Genomic DNA, 23,079 nt, shown 5'->3' with positions numbered 1-23,079 from the left:
GGGGGGAAGTCATCCTTATCTGCAGTTACATGTACAAGCCATATAAAACAACAATATTTCTGCTTTTACTTCAGAACAGTATGGTACATACAAGTTACTGTGCTTGGAAAGAAGCACAAGCATGCCAGACAGTGATTTTAGCAAATAAAATCCTTTGTTGACACTAAGCAAATACTTTCTTAAAATAATTCGTAGCTAGTCTGAATCTGTGATTTTCTGGTTTTAATATTAATTGAAGGAGACTAAGGATTGACTAAAGCAGGAGAATCTGTTAATTACAGTGCCTGTACTAAATACAAGCAACAAAACCGGTGTTTTGAGACAATATATAACATCTCATTAAAACTTTGCAGAGTGCCAAAGTTCCACTAATTAAACCCTGGTGATTCTTCACCTTGGACAGAGGGTATCACAAACCAGTTGCATTAAATTTGTTATACTCTGGATCACAAGCCTGGCTGAATCAAAGTGAGGTCAAAGCCCCAAATAGTTTGGGATGTGTTGCCCAGCACAGCTCACAGCAAGAGATTTACAGGATCAACCTAAAGATACTCTAGCCCTAAACTATTAACATTTCACTACCCTGTGCCTTCTCCAGCAACACATAACAAATTTAATACCATCAGGTCAGGAAAAGGGTGGCTTCTTGTCTTGGAAGATCTTGCCAAACCAGATTTTATTTATTTTAAGTTACATTAGCATAGGGAAAGACAAAAAAAAGTTTAACCAAAGAGTATTTCTACTTGAGCTGAATTGCCAGTCAGTAAAAACTGACAAGTTATTTATCATTTAAGAACATATTTTGGAAAAGTAAATAAAACACAGTAGATGCTGTTGTGAAATGAAAGGGTCCTGAGAAGTACAGATTATAGGAGCTAGAATTCCAACTAAAAAGTATTTGTAAATAGACAAGAAGTTTCCATTCAGAAGTCACGGGAGCCAAGTCCGCATTGGGCTTTAAAAAAAATGAACAAACAAAAAACCTACCTAGCTTTCCTGTTTTCTGGAATATATTATTTTATCCAAACAGAGTTCATAGATGATTTGGGCCATTCTTACTTTGAAAACAAGGGATTTTAAAATAATCTTCTATTTACCCAAAGAAAATAAGGAGTATCACGCATGCACACAATTTTACAGCATCCAAAACAGTACTCAGTACAGTTTAAGTCTTACAAACTTCTTCCTTCAATTACTCAAAGTCATAAATAACTGCACTATTTACACCACTCTACCTTGCATTTAAGAGTCCACATTTCTATTCACAGATGTCCTGGGTTCAGAATTCTATGGATTTAGAAAAGCCCATTCACGTTATCTGCAAGTTTGCAGAAAAGCACAATCTCACATGAAGCAGCTATATTACCTAGTTAGTTTCCTACATAAAAGTTTGGGGATTTTCATGTTTGGTTAAAGGAAAACACTGCCCTTTAGCATATGCTAATTTTCCAACAAAGTTACAGCAAGGAGCTTCAGCTAAAAATAGAGTATGTATTTGTGCATTCCTGATACCCTGCCAAACTTCAGGATGGCTTTAGTTTCTAAATAGGATAACCATCAGTGGATAGAAAATAACTTTTTTTTATATTCTGCATAGTTAGAAGGTATCTTTGAGATGCATTTTAAGAGGTAACTACAAAGTATGCAAGATTTCACAACATAGCTCAAAAAAAATTGCTGATCTGTTTATCGTTAAGTTTATCTATATTCAAGAGAAATAAAATGGTCTTTTCCATATAGTACTTTACCAACATTTTGCCTCTTCATACCAAGAGATCCATTTTCATAGCATTTTAAACTTAGTTATTAATAGATATGCCAGCAGTAACTAATCAGGTCCCTTACCACACAGAAGTATTCAATACAACCTTGCATTAGTGAAATTGTCAGGATTATATGACTAAATAATTCCACCCATACCTTTTCATCAGGACATCTTTAACTATATCCAACCCAGAATCTGTCCGAAGATTCCAGGTATAGGAAAGAAAATGTTATTGCCAACAGAGACTACTTGAGGGAGGGATTCAGAGGCTGTGTGCACATGTATGTACTAATTGACAGATGAAGCTACATGAGAGCTACTCTCTCTCTCTCTGGATGCAGAATTGTCCATTACCATCTACTACACATATCACATATCTGACAGAATGGTGATGGGTGTCTTGCTAAAATGTGAGATAAGCAACACAGTGGGAAGAAAACCTGCAAGGTTATCATATACAGAACAAAATACAACCCAACAGTATCAGATTTATTCAACCCAGGGTGGAAGGTGGGTGGGTGTAGAACACGAATGTGAAAAGACAAGAATTTCACATAAGGCATAGGTCAGGAGTTGCAAAAAGATTGACAACCTTCTGTAGGTGGGCTCAGCTTAGACTTGTTTGCCCTAAAAAAGGGGAACATCAGCTGCTCCCTATTTCTGTAAGCACACATGCCCTCTTTCCCCCACTAAATTTACCAATGGCAAAAAGCAACACAGGATGCCCCTGTGTCAGATGACATCAGTCCTTCATGATCTGCCTATTACATAGGACAACACCATGTTCACTTTCAAGTCTGTCATGCCATTAGGTACTGCATTTTGAGACTGGGTGATAAAAGCATGAGCAGAGAAACCTTACGGCTGTGCAGGTCTTTATCATACAAAATGCAGACAAGCTGTATCATACCTCCCTTCCAATGGACTGTCATCAAAGGAAATGCTTAATATGTTAAAGATGTCTGAAAAGTGAGACCAAACCCATGAGCCAGACAAACAGATCAAGCACATGTTCCAAAATTCAAAAGCTGCATGTTATACAAGATGAGCTACGTGCCAATGCTATGCATGTAGATCTAATCAGCAAAAATGGTGTTAAAACTGTAGACGCTTACACTCAAAGATGACCTAACTACTGGGTTATGCCAAGACAACTTAACAATCAGGAAAAACACATAGATTTCTTCAAAAGAGCAGAGATATTTTTTACTTCTGATCCAAATCTCCCAAAGTAGTTAAGTCTGGTACACTGTATCCCTTTATGAGTTTCCATCAAAGTCCAAATGAAGATTATACTTGAAATTTTTCTTCAAAATGCTCTACACTCCTTAAAGATTCAATGCTAATTGATAAATGCCCCCAGAAAAGCATTCTGTAGCTACTTTCTTTACATGTTCATTACAGTCTTTACTGTTACCCTACTGATGTGAGGTCTCATTACAAAAAGCCCAAGAAGCATATCAACCAAGCCTTTCCTTTGAAGGAAGGCTATCACCTTTACAACCACCAGGGGATGTGCACTGCAAGAATACCAAAGCTTTTATGAAAATGAGCTGGAATGGAAATCTTACCATGCTTGCAAATTTACAAAGTAACAGCTTAAGAAAGCCTTGGACATTTTCTGCAATACAGCCATTTGCCATTATCTCTTACCACTGTTGAAACAATCATTCCAAGAATACAAGTACATAGATCTCTGTTGCTTGCTAAATTAATAGTATCTTTCCTATTATTATTCAACACAAATCATTAGTTGCTCTAAAGCTTCCATAAAATTACAAGCTGATAATCAGTTAGCTACAGTGTGCACCACAGCACATAACCTGCTTTTTGTTCATCATAGCAGTTTTACTATTTATAGTCCAGTAAAAGGTTTTACACCCAACTGAGCACACAAAATTCTGGTATCCAACACTAGGAATTATGAAAAAAAACCCAAAAAAAAAAAAAAAACCAAACAAACCAAAAAACCCAAACCAAAACCAAACCCAAAACGACCATCAGATGACACAACGTTCTTACTTTTAGCAGTTCAAAGTAATGAAGACAGTGGTAAACAGGGGCAAGGAGCAGCCGGGGTAGAACATACTGAACAGCTTCTTTGAAGCCTTCACCTATTGACTAGAAACAAAATAAGTTTCAATCTTAAAACACTAAATGCATTGAAACAACAATACATTGAAATACAATGTAATTAAAATAGTAATATCAATAATATGGCTCACTTAAAAGAGAGTTACCTGTAAGTAAAATGCTGCTCCTGGCTTTGATAATTGACTTAGAAAATGATCATGAAAACCAGGTCGCAAAATATCTTGTGCATATGATTCATATGGATCAAATGCTAATTCCTAAGAAGAAATACAGATTAATTTTACAAAGCTGATTTAGAATCTTAACTTGCATATACTACATAGGAGAGACTTTCCTGCATACTTTTTCCAAAATATCTGTACAGAAGATTCAATACTTTTATGTGCACAGACTCATAGAGCAATTCAGTCTGGAAGAGATCTCTGGAGGTCCACAGTTTGCTCAGGGTCAAAGCCAAATCCAGCATCAAAGCTAGCTGAGATTGCTCGGGGTCTCATCCAGTTGAATTCCAGGTACCTAAAAAACCTCTGTTCAGCCTAATCCAATGTTTAGTGGTTCTCATTGTAGATCCCTAGAAGCTCATCTTGCCAGTAAAAGCCAAGCAGAGGAGACTTGAGCACCTTAGTCCATTCCATGTCCCCCAACACACAGCCTCTCACCCCATAAGCAAGACACCCATGTTTTCTACCGTCATCTTTTTCATGCTATTTTACCCTTTCTGCTTTTCTTCATATTCCTCACAAACCATGGCCCTAAGCATCATGTCTACAATTCTTTTAAGCACCTCCAGCAATAGTGACTCAACCACTTCCTTGGACAGCCTGTTCCAATGTTTGAAAACCCGTATGGTGAAGAATTTTTTTCCTAATATCCAGTCTAAACCTCCCCTGGTGCATCTTGACGCCATTTCCTCTTGTCCTATACGCGCTACCTGGGAGAAGAGACTGATACCCACCTCATTACAACCTCTCTTCAGGTAGTTGGAGAGAGCAATAAAGGTCCCTCAGCCTCCTTTTCTCCAGCATAAACAAGCTCAGTTCCCTCAGCCGCTCCTCACAGGACTTCTTCTCTAGACCCTTCACCAGCTTTGCTAATCTTCTTTGGATGCGCTCCAGCACCTCAATGTCTTTCTTGTAGCGAGAGGCCTGAGTTTGGTTAAACAGGAAACTCCAAACTGCACTTGTCCTTGCCTCCTGCTACACCTACCCTTTTCCTTAGGGACTGGGAATGCATATTCCCTGTGATTTGTGCACACTGCCTTTGAAAATAAACCAGTTCTCCTGAGCCCTCTCCACCCTCAAGGTAGCCACCAATGTGATCTTGCCCTCCCAGCTAAGTCTACTCTCCCAAAGACCCGGGTCTTCAGTCTGCTTATCTCCTGCACTTTTCTCAGGACTTTAAACTCTATCTTCTCTACCTCTTACTGCTAAACCTGCCATTAGCTATGATGTTCCTGTCAGTTCTTCCTTGTTTTTGGGAAAGAGGTCAAGTGTAGCACCCTTCTTAGTTGGCCCATCAGCATATGTCACAAGAAGTGCCCCAGTGCCTTCCAGAATCTTCTGGATTACCCAAACCACAGCAAGTTGTCCACCCCAATGTCAGGAAGGTTCTTCTCCCTGAGAAGCAGGGCCTGCAATAAATAGATGACTCGTGCTTGCTTAGAGAAGGCTTTCTAAGCAAGTAGGCAGTCTTTGCAGAAGAAGCTTGACCACAACATGCCCTTTGGAGGCCTTCTCCAATTTTGATCCTTATGTATTCAACCAGCTCATCATTCATTCTTTAACAGAGCTCCATGTATTAGAGCTAACATTCTGTTAAGCCTCTTGGCCTCATCTTTCCCGCCTGTCCTTCTTGAGTACCTGTATTTGTTCATATAGCCCTCCATTGTGCAACCTTTCCTACCACATCACTAATTCCAGCCACATGACAACTCTGAAACTGTGTACATACTCCCAGATCCTATTATCTGTGCATGAACATGTACCCTTGGGAAACGGAGACTTCAGATTAGCCTTTGGCCATCCCACCTTCTCAGGAAGAAGGTGGAAGAGCCTTTGTTCTCATGCTTTCCGTTATGCACATCCCCTTCTCCTCTAAATTCTTCAATCTGCAAGCTTTGGTCTCCATCCACTACTAAGCCCAGTTCATAAACCTTCCTCACCAGCTCAGCAAGCCTGTTGGCAAAGAAGCCCTTGTCCCATTTTCTTTCCACAGCAATCCTAGTCTACAACTGATTTAGAGGATGTCTCTGTTTCTGTCAAAGCCTAGTCACAGGTGTTTGTGGTATTCCCCTCTGCCCATGCTATCTAAATTTTAAACACTCTATAAAACCTGAAGTTTAGAGACTACAAAGGTAAAAGCACTCTCAAAAATGGGCAGTCTTCTTCATTGTGGTGGAGCTGGAAGAAGAAATCTCAACCTAAACAGAAGCAGCTACAACAGAGATCCACTCAGCACCTAAGCGCAAGTCATTAAAATATATAAATAGCAAAAAACAAAAACAAACCCCCAAACAAACCCAAAACCCCACAAAATATTTGCTTACCTCAGCCATGTCTTCAAAACAGCTGCCTACCAGGGGATGAGGACTACCTTCATCTGTCATTTCAACGGTGTCTTCTATATGACCTAATAACTTCACACTAAGTTCATGTATGTCCGATATGCGGCTAAATATATTTTCCACATCCTGCAAAAAGCGATAGAACCAGACAAAATTCAACAGGGAACTGGACACAATTTCTAAGAGGAAAAATGTTACACGCAAAGCTACTCTGTTATGATACGAAAGTCAAGCACTTCCTTAAATTATAGAACAAGATTTTATAATATATTTTATGATATAATTTTATAGAATTTATTTTTAAAGTAACAACTACATATATGTACAGGTATATAAAAAGTTACAATGAATCAAATATGGCAAAAAACGACAACAAAAATTAAAGGCCTGAAAGTGAATACAGTAAATTGGGTGGTTTCTTCCACATTTCTACAAAAACCATGCTTCCTCACAAGTGCTCCTTTACTATTTCCATTTCAGAACTTGAGGCAGGTGCTTCCTCTACTACTGATATGTTAAACTGGACAATAGTTAAGTTCTAGAAATGCTCATCTAGACCTACAGATACTGTAATAGGGAGTTTCTTGTTTGTGGTTTATACAATACTTACATGAGATGAAAATAATTTGGAGTTGGAGGCATATGGCTCTCTAAAAACTCTGATAATGAGATTTAGTTCCCTTATATATTGTCGAACCTCTGCCATAAATGATTTCACGAGGTCGTAATAGGTTTGCTCCCCTGAGGTGGAAGGTTCCTCATCAGATAAAGTTAGTGCACTTAAATCTTCTACATCTTGATGGAACATATCCATTAATACCTAAGTAGCAAAGACAGAGAAATCCACAAAGTGAGAACAACCTCTTTTCAAGATCTACCAGTAAGTTACTAGTTAATAAAATCTATTCTTCACATGAAATCAGACTGATCAGCAGTAAGATTTACATATTATCATTCTGCACTTGCTTGAACATTTGCAAAAGCAATATTCATTGCTACAAATTTGCAAGTCATTATTTGCAGCCAGACCAATCCAGGCATCTCTCCAAGAATGTGGTCCTAAAATCAATTACAATTTTAAGACTATGAAGTATGCAGACACATTTAGCATTTAGCTGTATTCTATTACTCTGAATTAGCCATATATGATATGATGTATATACATGTATGTGTGTATATATATACATATCTGAATATAGTACCTGAAGTCAGAAAGTGTATGCATTTTGGCTTTTCAGCTTTAGCTTTAACAGGAAGTCACACATGGACATACTCAAAACCCTGTAATCTATCTGTGAACAACACTAGCCTACCCACACATACAATGTGGCCTGGTTTCTGTCCTTAATAACTTGAGTTGTCTTGTATGTTCAGGGAAGGGCATCAGCCTCAGAAAAGGTGGCAGTCACACTGCAGAACTGCACTGACAAAAAGGACCTCGGCTGCCACAGGTCTCAGTTTATACCCAAGGCAAGGCTTACCAAACACAAGCGATTAATAATTTGAACTTTGAGAAAAGCGGATCACTGAACAGTTCTTCCAAACACAGTATCTGAGCCAGGAGTCATTAAAAAGACTTAAGCAAGTGACAAACAGAAACCACACTTTGGGTTGTTTCCACAATACCCGAAGAATATCTTAAAGCTAAACTGCAAATTAGTAAAATGCATCCTAATTTGAAGTATGTTTAGCAGAAAGAAAACCTAAAGAGGGTCCACAATCAATCTACAATGACGTAGTAAATCTTAACAACAAGCCAGCATAAGATGTAGTTCAACATACAAGATGACTTTGTCCTGGGATAGATGTGACAGTATTTATACGCCAATCTGCTGCCCAGAGCTATATCCCTTCCAGAAAGTCATGAATTGTACCAAACAATACATGTGAACTTCAAATCACATGAGAACGGAAGAACTGCTTGCCAGTCTCCTTCCCAAACAAATAGAGGCAAAGCCATGGAAAACTATGCCTCTTACTGCAGAGTCTGACATGACTGCTGTCAATCACTGACAAGACTGAGGAAAAGACTGCGGGATCAAAGCTGTAAATACTCTTCTGAGAGCCGTAGGAAGGAAGGCTAACACATTAAACATGAACTAGAGGTTTCAAAATGACAGAAAACAGAATAAGAAGTGTTTTTTCAAAGTAATTATAGAACTGGAGACCAAGAATTAAACTTACGAACGAGCCACAACAAACATGGCATTTACCCTGGTATTTACAGTAAGCTTTCATTCTTCATGGCATGTTACAGGCACTTCTCCAGAAGATGTGTCATTTAACCAATCTGTGACTACCGATACTAGACAAATTAACTATTCTGCAAGAGAATACTTGGCAACCTGTAAGTTCAAGAGATCTGGTAGGTTCATCAGACTTGAATACTGGAAGAAACACACCTACCTAGAGCAGTCATTCTTCACACAGGTCTTGTCCTAACACAAATATACAGGTCTAGCGAGGAGTGAAAATGGCAAACAGCAGGTTCTTTCTCCTAGTGAGTCAAAGGTCCCTGCTACACACCCTGGTCTTAAGCTTCTCTGAAAGCAGAACAATGGACATTTTGCATTAAGACTGTCTTCTTCTGAAGCTCTAAGAACAGGTGGTGATTCATCTTTCAAAGCCAGTACATGAAACTCAGGTTACAAAAAGAAACCTAACTGATTCTGGGGAATGGGACATTATTGGGTTACTACTGTAGGAAATAACATGAAATACTGCAGGTATTCAAGGAGGCGCCAACATTTGTAACTACTTTGCAGACACAACTCTAGCATGTACTTGAGCTAGAAGATTCCAAGCTGTATTCAGAAGGCGCATATCCCACTAGTGTGAAACCCACAGAATGCATGAGCAAACAGAGAAAGAGAACAGCTTGCATTTTATTGGTTTGTTTTTTGCAGACAATGCAAGATTTTCCAAATGGATGAATGGCACAAAAGTAGGTGTGAAAGTGGTTGAGAAAAAAATAAAAATGCCACACAGAGCCAAGAAACTGCTCTAGTTGTTTTGTTTCAAAAAAATAAAAACAAGCAGAATACGTTACGGGAATGAAAATAATATACTATGCACTTTCTCAACTCAGTTGGAAGGAAAACACCTTGGGAGCACCTTTCAATGGCTAGTTCTGTAGAGGCAGTAAACCAACAGGTTTAGAGCCTTTCAAAAGTTTCTCCTCTGTACTTATCAAAGAGTTCCTCCAGTGTAATGTAACAGAAGTTTCTAAATCAACTAAATCACAGTTTTCCTTGGATATAAAGAAGCATGCAGCAACAGCACTTATTCCTATTATTCTATGACAAATATTCAAATATACACCTTCAAACCCTGCCCTAATGACCCAGGCAGGTATGCCCAAAGGCAAGAGTGACCAAGACTCCTGACCTGACTGAGAAGTATTTGACTCTTCAAGACCTCATCAGATACCTTCAGAGAGAGAGTAAAGAAAGGTGAAGGAAGTATGATGAAAAAAAAAAAAAAAAAAACACCAAAACAAACAAAAACCAAAAAACCAAGTAGGAAGAGATAAAGGCATTAACTGAAACAGAGACAAGCCAACCAAAGATACTGATTAACACAGACCAGGACAAAATACTGAAAACAGGTGATAAACCTGAAAATCCCTAGACTTGAAGATAAGAGTTTCTTAAATCCCATCCCTTAAGGGATTAACTTCAAGCTTTGTTTCATAAACAATGGAAAACTTGAGATGCTGATGAGGTGGTCACAGAAGGGAGGGTGCAAAGGCACCTGAAAACAGACAGGGGACTTTGCTCTATTAACTGCTGGAAAGAGCAGGGATTCCTGTGTGAATGCAATTAATCTTTTGAAGCTACAAGAAAGACTACCTGCAGATAAAAATATGGACTGCTAAGGAGGATTAGGCTGATATGCTAACACAGGTGTGGGGTTCTTTTTAAATGCTGGACCATCAAAACATTACTTTTCACATGCAATACAGCCTTTTTTATTTTGGGAGAGCACCCAAGCTTAATTTCAGCTTTCTTTTTTAAAGCTATAAAAAAAGCTCCACTATAACATCTTAGGAGTGTTACATTTTTAAATTAGTGCTGCTTAACAGTAATTTTTAAAGCATTCACACATTGCTGAGATTAGGCAAGTGATATCAAAAGGAAGAGAAACTTAACTATTAATAAGCACAAGCAGCAGCTCTGTAAGCTCAATTAGCTTTTTGGTAGCTTTGCTTTATTACTGGAACCATGTTTTATGGCAGTAATTTCTTCTTTCAAAGGTACAACACTCGATGTACTCAATAAGGAACAGACATTGTCCACTCAAAGCTTAACTAAAGTTTCCTGTTAACATGAGAAACAAGAGGTAGGCTTACCTTATCAGCACACATTGCCACTTTTATATCTTGTTTTGTAATCTCATAATGTCTTATATTCCGCACATAATTCCCAACCAATTTTAAGATGTCTGCAGAAATGTATTCTAATACTGCCACTATGTAAACAGACACTTGGTGGTCAATTTTGTAGCCTAGAACTTCCTGAAAGGAAAAAAAACGAAAACATGTTCTACTGTTACTCAGTCGATGACATAGACACCATAGGTTACAACTAAACTCAGGTAAGTTCAAGACCCTACTTAAACATTCATCACATATTCACAGTCCCTTTTAGAAATAGAAACACAGTGGTCTGTAGGCCTGGAGAAGAAAGTGTCATTGTAGGTGTTGCTCTGTGGAAGTGACAATAGCCAATGACTGTCCCAAAAGCCATACTTTACGTTTCAGGCAGCATATAGACATTACATGAAACAAAGGCATCAATTTCTAATTACATTCTAAAAGCAGGATTGCACCACTGCTTACCTTTAATAAGGGATGGATTTTTTCTACTGGGAGAGATAACGGATTTCTTCGTTTCCTCTTCTCAATAGCAGACTGGGCATCAGCTATTGCCCACTTGTCAATAGGATGGGGAAAACTTTTTTGAACACGATCCTTAAAAAAACACAAGTAAAGGGTAAATCCACAATCTGCATGAGGTTAGCAATATTACATTATCAAATTACTTTCCATTACTTAACAAGGGAATGTTTATTAATGTTAGTATTTCAACTATAAAAGCTTATACAACACATGCAAATTTGATCATTTTAGTACATGCTGCTCACTACATTCATAAGGCTGTACCAGAATATCATTATTATAGAATAATCTAGTGCTCAAAAGTTGAGAAATGCCAGAATTAGGTTGCCACTGCAGGCACAATTTGCTCCCCTTGTGCACTTGCCTGGTAATTCAGCATTTAAATACATGACTTATGTTTTCTCCTAGCATTTTATTCCCTGTACAGAATGGTCACTGAATGAGACGAGTTTTCTGTTTCACCTTTATCACCAGCACGTGGGCCAGACTGTATATGTGTAAACTGCTCTGATGATGGCAATGAACATAATAGGTAAAAATACATCCAACAGCACACATGTATTTTAAAACAGTTTCATAGTCTACAGTTGGACCACATATGCCCCAGTTTATTTGCTCCTTCCAGTACCCAAGGTGACTGAGGACACCGACCCTCTCCTGCTAGAACTCACACACAGGTCTCCGAAGGTTCAACAGCTTTCCTGTTTTTGGTAGCCCTGGTGTTCACAGACACCAGAAATCTTAATTTCTCTGATAACTTCTTATTCTATTTTTCAAACCACAGTTCCCACTGACTGTTTCAGTTGCAAGTGCTCACTTACGTAAACATGACTCCCATTTGAGCAACCATGAAATGAGGAAGATGAAGTTAATGACCTCTTACAATGATCTGGTACAGGACAAAGTACACAAAAAAACTTTCTAACAAAAAAAACCTGGGACAAAATACAATTCTATAAAGGTGGTGCCCATCTTTGCAAAGTACAGGCTTTTCTTTTTCTCCCCTCATCAAAACAATTCTGCAAGAGAAAGCAGAGGTCCTATAAAAGAGAGTCTCATTCACTATCTAATACCAATTCACTCCCCTAACATAGTCCAGCCTGATGATTGAACAATGGAAGTGTCCTGGGGGAATAATAAATGTGTATGACCGTATAATTAAAGACAGCACCATCATGCATAAACACAAAGGGGGTAAATTGAGGTTGTTTGGTCATCTCCAATTCTTGCATTTCTCATCCTGATGTCACAGACTTGTCATGCAATGCTGTGTGTCAATTTTTTTGTTAAAAAAAAATATTATTTAAAACACAGCATTAAACAATCTTCCACAAACTTCTTGTCTCTTGAGGTGCCAGACCAGAATGATGTTGCCAAACAGGCCAGCCATTAAAGGGGATACTGGAACACCATCAGAGGTGAAAGTGTTCATAAGAGAAAAAGAAGCATGAGATTAATAAATCGTGAGTTCAGAGACAACTACTTTTACTTTTTAATTGCGTTTTGATTTTTTGTTGCTGGGTTGTTTTGGTTTTTGCCATTAGTCCACTTTCTTCAGAATGTGAGGAAGTTGCATCTTGCTTTGTTACCCAACCCAGCACAGGCAGAGCCCCAACAGGCACACCACACAGTCTGTAGGTTGGCACCAAAGTCTTCGAGTCATGCCTAAGCACAAAGGGCTACCAAGATATTCATAGGCTTAGAAGCTTAAGTCATTTAGCTTAACTAATTTGCCTCTCAGATGGAGAAACTCTTCTCAGATCAAGCTCTCTTCTCAAACATCAAGCTGCTTTTCCAAGCAACAGATGTAGGTCTTTGAAAAGGCAATTTTAAGAGAAAAGGTTCCTATACAGAGGAAAGAAGTGTTCCTCATTCTGAGAAAGTAACTAAACTATTTTTGTACAACTTTCCAGGACAATAGAGTGTGTACCACTCTAAATCACTGCTGAGAGAACAGCACAGAGCCTCAGACTAAGCAGCTAGAGTTTGCATGCACTATCAGTTGGGAAAAAAGTCCTTCTGAAAGGAACCAGTCAGATTTACATACACAAGCTACACTCACCATCTCTTATACGGTGGCACAGTTCAGAGATAGTTTTACTGTGCATTGAACAACAAATTCAGTTGGTAAGAAAATCAGATATTAGGTAACTCAGCATACTTTATGCAGAAGGTTCTGCTACAGAAGGACACAATTACTGCTTTCCTTTTTATGTTGTGAAATGATTCCTATATTAACTTTTCATGTAACAGTTCAAATTATTACAGATTCGTAATAGTTATTCTCTGTACCTCTACATCCAGGAAACTTCTTGGTTGGGCTTGACACAACATATTTAACAACTGGAGAATTAACTCCTCCACATACTGCAATGCATCTTCAGTAGATGAAAGTTTAGGATGGACTTGCACCTGAACCTACAGGAAATAGAAGAATTCCAGCTTTGAGTTTTGCTCTTCCCCAAACCACATGCTTTTCTTGCAAAAAAAGATGACAAATGAACCACACAGCTCAGGAAAATCCAACCCAAAATGTAGCTCTATTACGGCACCCCAGACAAACATGAGTGGAACACTCACCTATACCAGATAGGAATACAAATGTTAAATGTACTCAAAATGCTGTGACACTGAATGCAAAAAAGGAAAAAGCTAATGAATAACAGTGCAATTAGGAAAACTGCTTTAAGCCCCTGCATATATTTATCTTTGTCCCCTAGATCTTAAACCACTGTGGGTAGAAGACATTTCAGGGTCATCATTCAACCTATAATAATGGAATAGATAACTTTTTCACAGAGAGTGCTACAGAAACAGCAATGGTTTCAGCAGTATTTAGTTTTCCAATTATTTAGTCCATTCTTAGGTAGCTCCCACTAGAATAAAACTGATTTAGAAGTTTGTTTCCACACTGATTTTTAGTATTTCAGCCTGTAGAGTGAAAAACACTTCCAAAAAGGCCACAGTGTTGTCCTGACATTAAATGGCAGCTCAGAGGTTTGGAAAGTGTGGCCTCCATACATTTACTGTATAAGTGCCTGTAAATTCTCATTTGTGTAAATCCACTGAGGCAGATACTCCTTGCTCTTCCCATTATTTTTCCAGACAGTGATTTAACTTAGAATCATAGAATAGTTAGGGTTGGAAAGGACCTTAAGATCATGTAATTCCAACCCCCCTGCCATAGGCAGGGACATCTTACTCTAAACCATGTCACCCAAGACTCCATCCAACCTGGCCTTGGACACAGCCAGGGTTGGAGCATTCGCAACTTCCTTGGGCAACCCATTCCAGTGTCTCACCACCCTCACTGTAAAAAACTTCTTCCTTATATCTAAGCTAAGCTTTCCCTGTTTAAGTCTGAAGCCATTACCCCTTGTCCTATCACTACAGTCCCTGATGAAGAGTCCCTCCACAGCATCCTTATAGGCCCCCTTTGGATACTGGAAGGCTGCTATGAGGTCTCCATGCAGTCTTCTCTTCTCCAGGCTGAACAGCTCCAACTTTCTCAGCCTGTCTTCATATGGGAGGTGCTCCAGTCCTCTTATCATCCTCATAGCCCTCCTCCGGACTTGCTCCAACAGCTCCATGTCTTTTTTCTGTTGAGGACACCAGAACTGCACACAATACTCCAAGTGGAGCCTCATGAGAGCAGAGTAGAGGGGCAGGATCACCTCCTTCGACCTGCTGGTCATGCTCCTTTTGATGCAGCCCAGGACACGGTTGGGTTTCTGGGCTGTGAGTGCACACTGCTGGCTCAGAAGTGTTTCAACTTCTGAAACAAGCCTCCAGTATAGTTTTCCTTTGCACTTCTGTAGTTCACAAAATAGAGTTTTAACCAGCTTTTATTTCAGGTACACAAAGCTCAGTGCCTCAGATCTTAGGCAGGTCAATCCTACACCAATGGCAAATATTATGCCAGAGCAAGCTGACTGCTGACTTTCACAATGCATCTTTCAAGCCCCAATTTCATCATTTTAGTATTCCACTGTACACAATTCAAAATGCCTCCAGTTCTCCCAATCACTATCATAAGAGCTTAACCACCTTAAGCCAAAACTCAACAATCCATCTCATCCAAATATCAAACCCATGTCTATGTTCAAATAATGGTACCATAATTATTTAATTTCATACAGGAGATTTCATTCCTGTTTGCAGTTACAGCAAGAATTAAATGTTATGAAGTTCAAACACAACAGCATCAAATAGAAATCTACTTGCCTACTAAGGCACTCATTAGCTTGAAAACTTCATGCCTGGGCATAGTCCTGGTGCTCATTTAACCACTGCTGAGATTTAAATACACAAGATTATGCGCTTAGTTTCCTGCAGACTGCATACCCTTATGCAGCAGGTCTTAAAAAACAACACCTCCAGAAGTCACTGCTTTTTAAACTTAAAAGCACTCTGACAAAAATAGAACAGAACTTCTCTCCATTTGACTAGCCAACGCAACTATTTTGATTATGCCAACAGTTTCATTTTTCCTAAGAAGTTCACTGTACACAGCTACAGAGTGTGTTTGTGGAGGTGCCTGAGTAACAGCATGCCCAGCAGTCCCAAGCATTATTTACAGTTCAAACACTGACATCTGAAATACTGTAACAGCTTGTAACATCTTAACACCTGAAATTACAGACTTGCAGAAGTATTCTCTTCAAGATCAGAGCTGATTTGAGCTGCCTGGAAAATGCTGCCTTTAATGTTTTGTTGGGTTTTTTCTAAAGCAGAACTGAACAAATTTCTATCACATTCTCCCTACAGTATACTCTGGCACTTTGTATTTTGAGAAGTGTTAAATTACCAAGTCAATCCAACAGTAAAAATACAGAGCATGATAACTGGAGTGATGTAGAGCAGCTCTAGTTTCTCCTTTGCTTAGAGAACAGACTGTAGACTTAAATAGCCTCATTGCAACTCTTTCAGTCTGTAATACAGTCTATAGGAATAAATAAAAATACCACATCAGGCTGTGACCTGAAACATTACCTGTAGTCAGCCAAAGCAGTCAACAACAGTAACCTAACTTTATCTAGTTCAGGAGATAAAGTTCCAAACATTTTTCCTAAGCATTTATGTTTGAGGGGCAATTACATCATTCTTCTCAAAGGCCACTGTCTTCTGGCACTTTCAAGCTCTACTTTAATAGACTATGCACCTCAGCAGAGGAAAACATCATGAGGTGCCACTGGCTTGCCAGTGTAGTTTTTCTATATAAGGTAGTAAATAAGCTTCATTGCTACTTAAGTCAGATTTAGTATCATTTAGAGTTCAAAGTTATACAAGCAAAAGCAAGAAAACAACGAGACTAACATGGAAAATTACAGGATAGCTGGTGTACAATTATCACAGGAACGTGTAATTTCAGTATCTGCACTAATGTAGTACCTAAAGGCTCAGACCGAGAGTGAAACAGTGTTATTTGAAGGTACTCAGTGTCAGTCCCAAGAAGTCCATTATCTAAGACATGATGCAAGACTGGGTAAGATGCAAGATTTAGTAAGAGAAGACAAGAAATGAGAACATCGGTTAGCATACAGCATCACGTGGCCAGTTTCAAAAAGAAGATCCAGTTACCAGGGGGTTTCCATCTTTCTCAAAGTCAGCTCAGATTTTAAATTAAAAAAGCTGGGCCACCCTGCCTTATCACCCTTGAAAAGGAGGAGCATGGCTTGAATCCCACCAGATCCTTCACAGTCCTATGTTAGGAATACACATGATAAAAATAGACTAACAACTTCTGAAGTGTAGTGATGTTTAGATAAGATTCTTATCCAAACATTTAACCTCTCCCTTAATTAATGACAGAACCCATGCCTTCCCTCCTACATACCCTCCAAAGTGTCTATCTTACAAGGGAAATTACTAAAAGAGCAGCTTAAGATCTTTTCACAAAAGCTTTCAATAGTTTGAAATACCCCAACAAATTCTATTGGGCAAATACAATCTGCATCAGCTACAAATCCCTACCTTCATGGGTCTGTTTTCATTCATCTGATCACCTTTTTGAATGTTCAATCTTCTCAGTCTTTCTTAACTCTCAAAAGGGAAAGATCAGGATTCTCTTTATTTGAAGATAAGCTGAGCCATCATTTCTTGAACAGCTTTTCATGCTGTTTAAGAACATGAGCAGAGACAAGGAGTGCCTGCTTAGAAAAACTCATAGCACTTCAGAAAAATCCTTGGCCTTTTTATTTTTTTGTCTTCCCTTAAAATCAGCAAAAGCAAGGAATTTCTATCAGGAATGGCAACAGCTTTAACATTAAAGCAACCATAAATCTAAACTGCCAGGAAAAAAAAAAAAATAACAAAAAAACCAAACAAACAATGAAACCAACTAAAAAAAATGTGCCTAACGAATACTCAAAGATAGATGTATCTAAACTTACATTATAACCTTTAGCAACTTATTTTATATAGTTTTCTCAAACCATTCCTTTCAAATTCTACACAAGAAGTGAGAATATAAATCCACCCACAAGCCTTGTGGTAAGCACCTAGACCAAACCCAGAAACAAGTTTCAGTTAAAGGACTGCATATCGAACAGTTTCAGCTTACACAGAGCCTTGATCTCTGGTTCAACACAACTCCTAGGCTGGTCACAAGATTACCCAAACCTGGGTCTAGACTGACACTCAGCAGCTCATTCTGCACTAGAAAGAGGTGTTTAGTAACATATAAAGATTGCACAGTGAATTTAACAATCTGATTGATACTAAACCACACTTCCTCAGCAAGTTTTTGGTTACATCTTCCTCAAGTGGCCTCATTTATGTCAATCATAGAGCTGAAAAATTTCAACTTGGGTGAAAACACCTCTCCAAAGATATCTTAAAGCAACTTCAAGTGTTCCAAAAAACCACCACCCTAATGCTCCCAAATCATCATTAACAATCAATGCAATCAGGCAGCGTTTCTGCTAAATACAGAACACACCGGAAAAATCATAGGTGTGAAAGGCTCCAAGGAGAACCAAGCCTCTGAGAAGCAGCAGAAGCTCCAACAGCTTCAGAAAAGGGCATAACAAGAAAATCATTCTAAAGCTACCTAACAAACTGAACTGAAAATGAAGCATCTGCTGCTGTTGGTTAGGGATAGGTTTTTTCCACATCTGGGCAAGATGACCCATCTACTGGGATTCTGGCAAGAAGTCACATTATGAATCAAAATCTAGTGCTGCAGAAGAACAACTGTGCTTCACTGTACAGCGGACAGGTACTGCCACGCTGCTGGTCTTCCTTGGTGGTGGCTGAAGTGCTTGTAAGACAGTGTCTAAAAGAAAAAACCCAAGCATATTGATAATAAACCAGAAGAAGCTGTAAAAAGACAACAGGCCAAACTGTTTTCCAAAGCACTATCAGAGAGGCTGAAACTTTACTGATTATAAGCATTTTTCTACACCTTTCCTAAACCTAAAATTTTCTAAACCTTCATAGACAGAGTTTATTCAACTGATTATTAGAAGAAATGACTTGGCCACAGAGTAGATATTTGGGGGGGTGGGAGCAGAGTATTTTCTTCACTTCAGTAACTTTTTAAGTCTTCACTAACATTATGAACCTTATTTTTACTCAGTGTATCTTTTGTTAATCTTCCTTCAATGATTACAAAACTACTGACAAGCAACTACTTATCACTAAAACATTCAAGGATTAAGTATTTTATATACAGCTTGAATGGATAAGTGTTCTCACACTGCAAGCACTCCATAAAAAGGGGGTTTATTTTCTATTCCTGTACATCTTTGCTGACATTTGGCAACCCTGTCCATGTTTTGTTATTCTGATCAATTAAAAATCCAGTAAATTAAACCAAATACAAATGTCTTGGATCTACACTTCAGCAACAATTCAGAGGCCACAAGACTCAGATTTTTGCTAACATTCCTCTTGATGTACCAAGGCAGCAGTATTAGACAGCACCAGTGGGCACATGAAAAATGTACAGTAAAGACTTGAACAATAGGAGAATCTTAACTTTATCCTCCATGGCCACCAGATCACAGCACCCAAAGCAATCAGAAATTAAGTATGTTCTACATCTGCAGTGTAGCAGTGCCAAGAATAAGAAATGCCCTTGTGAGTAGCAAGTGGTAACTGGACTGTCATTGATTTGAAGAACTAGGTAATTACAAATCAGGTAGAACTCTCTTTGTCAGCCACAGCTCCCTGAACACTCTGTAGTCATTGAAGCAGCTTTTCTTGTCTCTTTTGCTCCATGAAAGGTACAGAAAATTGCACAATACATGGAGTACCTGAAAGCACACTGTCTGAACTGTTCTTTTTAACTGAAGAAGCAAATCCCCCTCAGCTGTCAAGCCACATCAGTCCAATCATTTTGACCACAACAAATATGGGCAGCACCGCTTGTTAATTGCTCAACTGATTCCAAAGAACTCAAGGTACAAAAATAGTGTAATATCCGTGTGGTAAGAAAGTTCTGTTTTTCCTCAGTCATTGAATTGCTCAAGGTATCACTCAGTAAGGATGATATACTCTCTACTGTAAAAACAACATATCAGGGAAGAAGCAACTCAATAAGTATGTAGATTCTGACTGCATAAACATGAGTTATAAAAGCAAGACGAAGCCACAAGGAAAGATGTTTAGGAAGAAGTATCAAAAAAAAAAAAAAAAAAAAACCCAACCCAAAAAAACAGATACATTTCAGTCTGGTCATAATCCATTAGCAAAGGAACACCAATGTTGGAAGAGGCGTCACTTTGCAGGTGTCCTGAGTCCATTTTGCAAGGTGTATTAAAAGTGTCCACTCTCCAGGCACTCAAGAGCTCTGGTGTTTCATGTGTCTTGGATCCTCCATCTTCAGCCCCAGCATCTCACCTTCTTTCCATCTCTGTAACTAGAATTTCAAACACCAGCTGTTATTCTTACTTCCTTTTCTGTACCTCATCACCACCATTACTGTCTTTCACCAGCAGCCAAGGATTTCTGCAACACTCTTCTTTTGCTGCTTCAAAATAACAGTGACCAGGCAGAGAAGCATCTCAGCACACATCGTTTTCTTCTTAACCGAGTACAGTGGAGTCTATCTTGACAGCATCTGAAGGAGAACTGGAAGCAGAGGGATGACATTATGATCTGAATGGTACAAGAGCTGCTTTTTGTAAATGCAGCTGTTCAGTGCAAATACAGTTCTACTGCTAAGGTTCACATCTAATGAAATATAAGGCATGCTCTCCTAAGAATTTGTTAAAGTAGGAAGAGATTTATTCTTACTTCATATTCTTGGTTTTGTTGCTTGATTAAAAAAAACCAGAATCAAAATAACTGGTTCAAAGCTGGACTAGGGTTAGACGACGATATAGAAGGACCACCAAGAGATCTTCCCCGAGGCTGGCCAGTTATGAGTGGCGGGGGGGGGGGGGGGGGGGGGGGGAGAAGCTATTTGAAATGATTTAACAATACCTATTTTTTAAGCAAGTGATTCTGAGGCTGTAGTTTGAGCTTCCCATTACAAGCCAGCTCACAATTATTAAAGGGCAATGGCACTTTACTGACTCAGTACATGTGTGGCAGCTTGCCCCAATAGCTGCAAACACTCCATCCTGGTATATATACTTTGACAATGTTAAGTTAAATTAAATGCCACCCTCCTCATCAGAGATATTAATTCTACATAGGTCTTCCCAAACTATCAATATTAGGTCTCATTTCCAGCTACGAAGGAAATCATCACACTCCTGTTTGTGCTTGTACCTGTTTTCAAGGTGGAGTTCAGAAAGCAGCTTGCTGTCACTACCCGAGAATGAGTGACAGCATCTGTTCAGCTAATGGGGGGAATGAAGGCAAGGTTCTCCTCTAGTAAGAACAGGATGTACATGAGCTTCAGAAAAATCTAAGTCCTACTGAGATAGCATGGTCTGGCAATTCATCAGACAAAGCCACCATGTACTAGTTTCCCTCCAGGACAGTTCTGCCCTTTGACCTCACTGGCATATGCTGCCACATTCTCTAGTCCCAAATGCTGGCCTCCAGATACAGCTCAGGTGTTTGGCTAGCAGAGCAAGGGGTCAGTGTCTCAAACCCACTGGCTGCAGAGCTGCAGTTCTGCACCTGTCTTGTGAACAATGACAGATGATTGTCAGAGCAAGAATGCTGCAATGTTAATGGTTCTACCTGCCACCTCTGACAGGTTCACTACTTCATAGGGTCTTTATCAGGGCTAAACACCCTAGCCAACACTACTTGTACCTATATACATTAGTAAAATACTCAGTTGGGTTTCTCCATTAATGAGGCAGCCATTAAGATAGTAATTTAATATTTTCATCTGGTTTTTTATATTTTTTCTGTAACTCAAGTATTCAGCTGCTCAGTAAAACAGGTGACAATACGGGCAGATTTTCCGCTTCTACCTTTAGAGGGACAGTAATAGTAAGCAGTAGTAAACTGTACTTCTGGAGCACAGGGGGCAACAGCCTGAGAGAATATCAGAAACAGGCAGTGATGACATGAAAAACTGAGGTCAAAAGAGTTAATGCCTGCCAGACGGTTGCAAATTTGAGAGCGTGAAGTCTTCAGAACTAACTGCACTTTACTCCTGCCACCCCTCCACCCACAGTAAAAAACAGAGCACAGCACAACATAACCAAGACAACTATACCTTGCAGGGCCAGTTTGTCATCCATGGTAGCTTGTCATCATTGGCCTTCACTGTTGACTTCAGATTCCACAATTCTTTTTCCCCCCCAAGGAATTTATCCAGCAGCAAGCATCTTTAACGCAGGGTAACTCCACAAATGGCTTGTCTTCTTGGGAAGAAATCTTGCACTTCAGATGCAGCAAGTAATTCCAAAGTCTTAGCTCATACTTGCCTCCAGTTCTCAGCCTATGTCCTTCAGTGATTAGCAGTGAGGGTCATCCCAAATTTAATAAACCATCCTCCAAAAGAATGAGCTCTTGCTGGTTGAGACCTTGGGTAGCTCCAGTTTCCAAGCAGGCTTCAGCTGGAGGGCTGTCCAAGTGCTTGCACGCACCACAAGCAGCAGCAAGTTGCACAGTTAGCTCAGAAGTATAGTTTCAAAGAACTGATCAGGGATAAGACATTAACAGTACATGCCACGGATGAGACAAGCAAGATGACTTCCAAGAACTGGCTGAAACCACAGTGTTGGAGACCTCAAAGAGCATGCCCAGAAAAGCGAGGCAATACATTATAAGAGGAAATTAGCAAGAAATACTGAACCAGTACAACTGCAACATTTGAGATTTCCAATCCATATAGAGGATGCAAGAGTTCAACTAGCCCTAGCAGCAAAAGTTGCAGTTAATCCCTGTAACTAAGCACACTCATAAAGCATCGCTGTGTACAACTAAAAAGCACCAAGTTCTGCAATCCAAAGCCAGTTCAAGCAATGGTGTTAGAAACCTCTTGTTTCTTAAGCCTTCTACTTGCTGGGTTCTGGCTGCAGAAGTGGAAGAGGAGCCCTCACCATTTTTTCTTTCTTCCAAATACTTTCCACACCACAGGCGCAAGCTTCACCATCCCGAGGGAGCAAGACGTACTAGTTTGTCCTAATGAAGCCTTCTCAGCAGAAAGGTATTTCAACTAAGAGAAGCTTAACTTAAAGTCATTAATACCGAGCACTAATTAACCAAAATTCTCTCAGCAGTTCCTCATAACGAAACCCCCCCGAACCGTGTCACTTCTGGGAGCCCAGTAGAAACCCGCAGCAACACTACTTGCTTCCTTCTTGGCGAAGGAGGGGGCAGGCCCCGCCTGTCCTTTAACCA

General features: G+C 39.4%; 1 protein-coding gene across 1 annotated transcript; it reads right to left on the bottom strand.

Annotated features, from left to right (window-relative positions):
* Positions 1–3,787: 3,787 nt before the first annotated feature.
* LOC104406555 (son of sevenless homolog 1-like) lies at positions 3,788–11,394 on the bottom strand (the record flags this gene model as incomplete). Its single annotated transcript, XM_010015572.1, has 6 exons — positions 3,788–3,886; positions 4,006–4,116; positions 6,405–6,548; positions 7,033–7,242; positions 10,774–10,938; positions 11,263–11,394. Coding segments are annotated over 6 exons (861 nt in total), but the record flags the coding sequence as incomplete, so codon positions are not given.
* Positions 11,395–23,079: the final 11,685 nt, after the last annotated feature.

This window comes from Nestor notabilis, unplaced genomic scaffold (genome assembly GCF_000696875.1).
Source record: "Nestor notabilis isolate BGI_N333 unplaced genomic scaffold, ASM69687v1 scaffold16235, whole genome shotgun sequence".
Lineage (NCBI taxonomy): Eukaryota > Metazoa > Chordata > Aves > Psittaciformes > Psittacidae > Nestor > Nestor notabilis.
The sequence above is the reverse complement of the archived record's forward strand: the minus strand, read 5'-3'. Positions and strand labels throughout refer to the sequence as shown.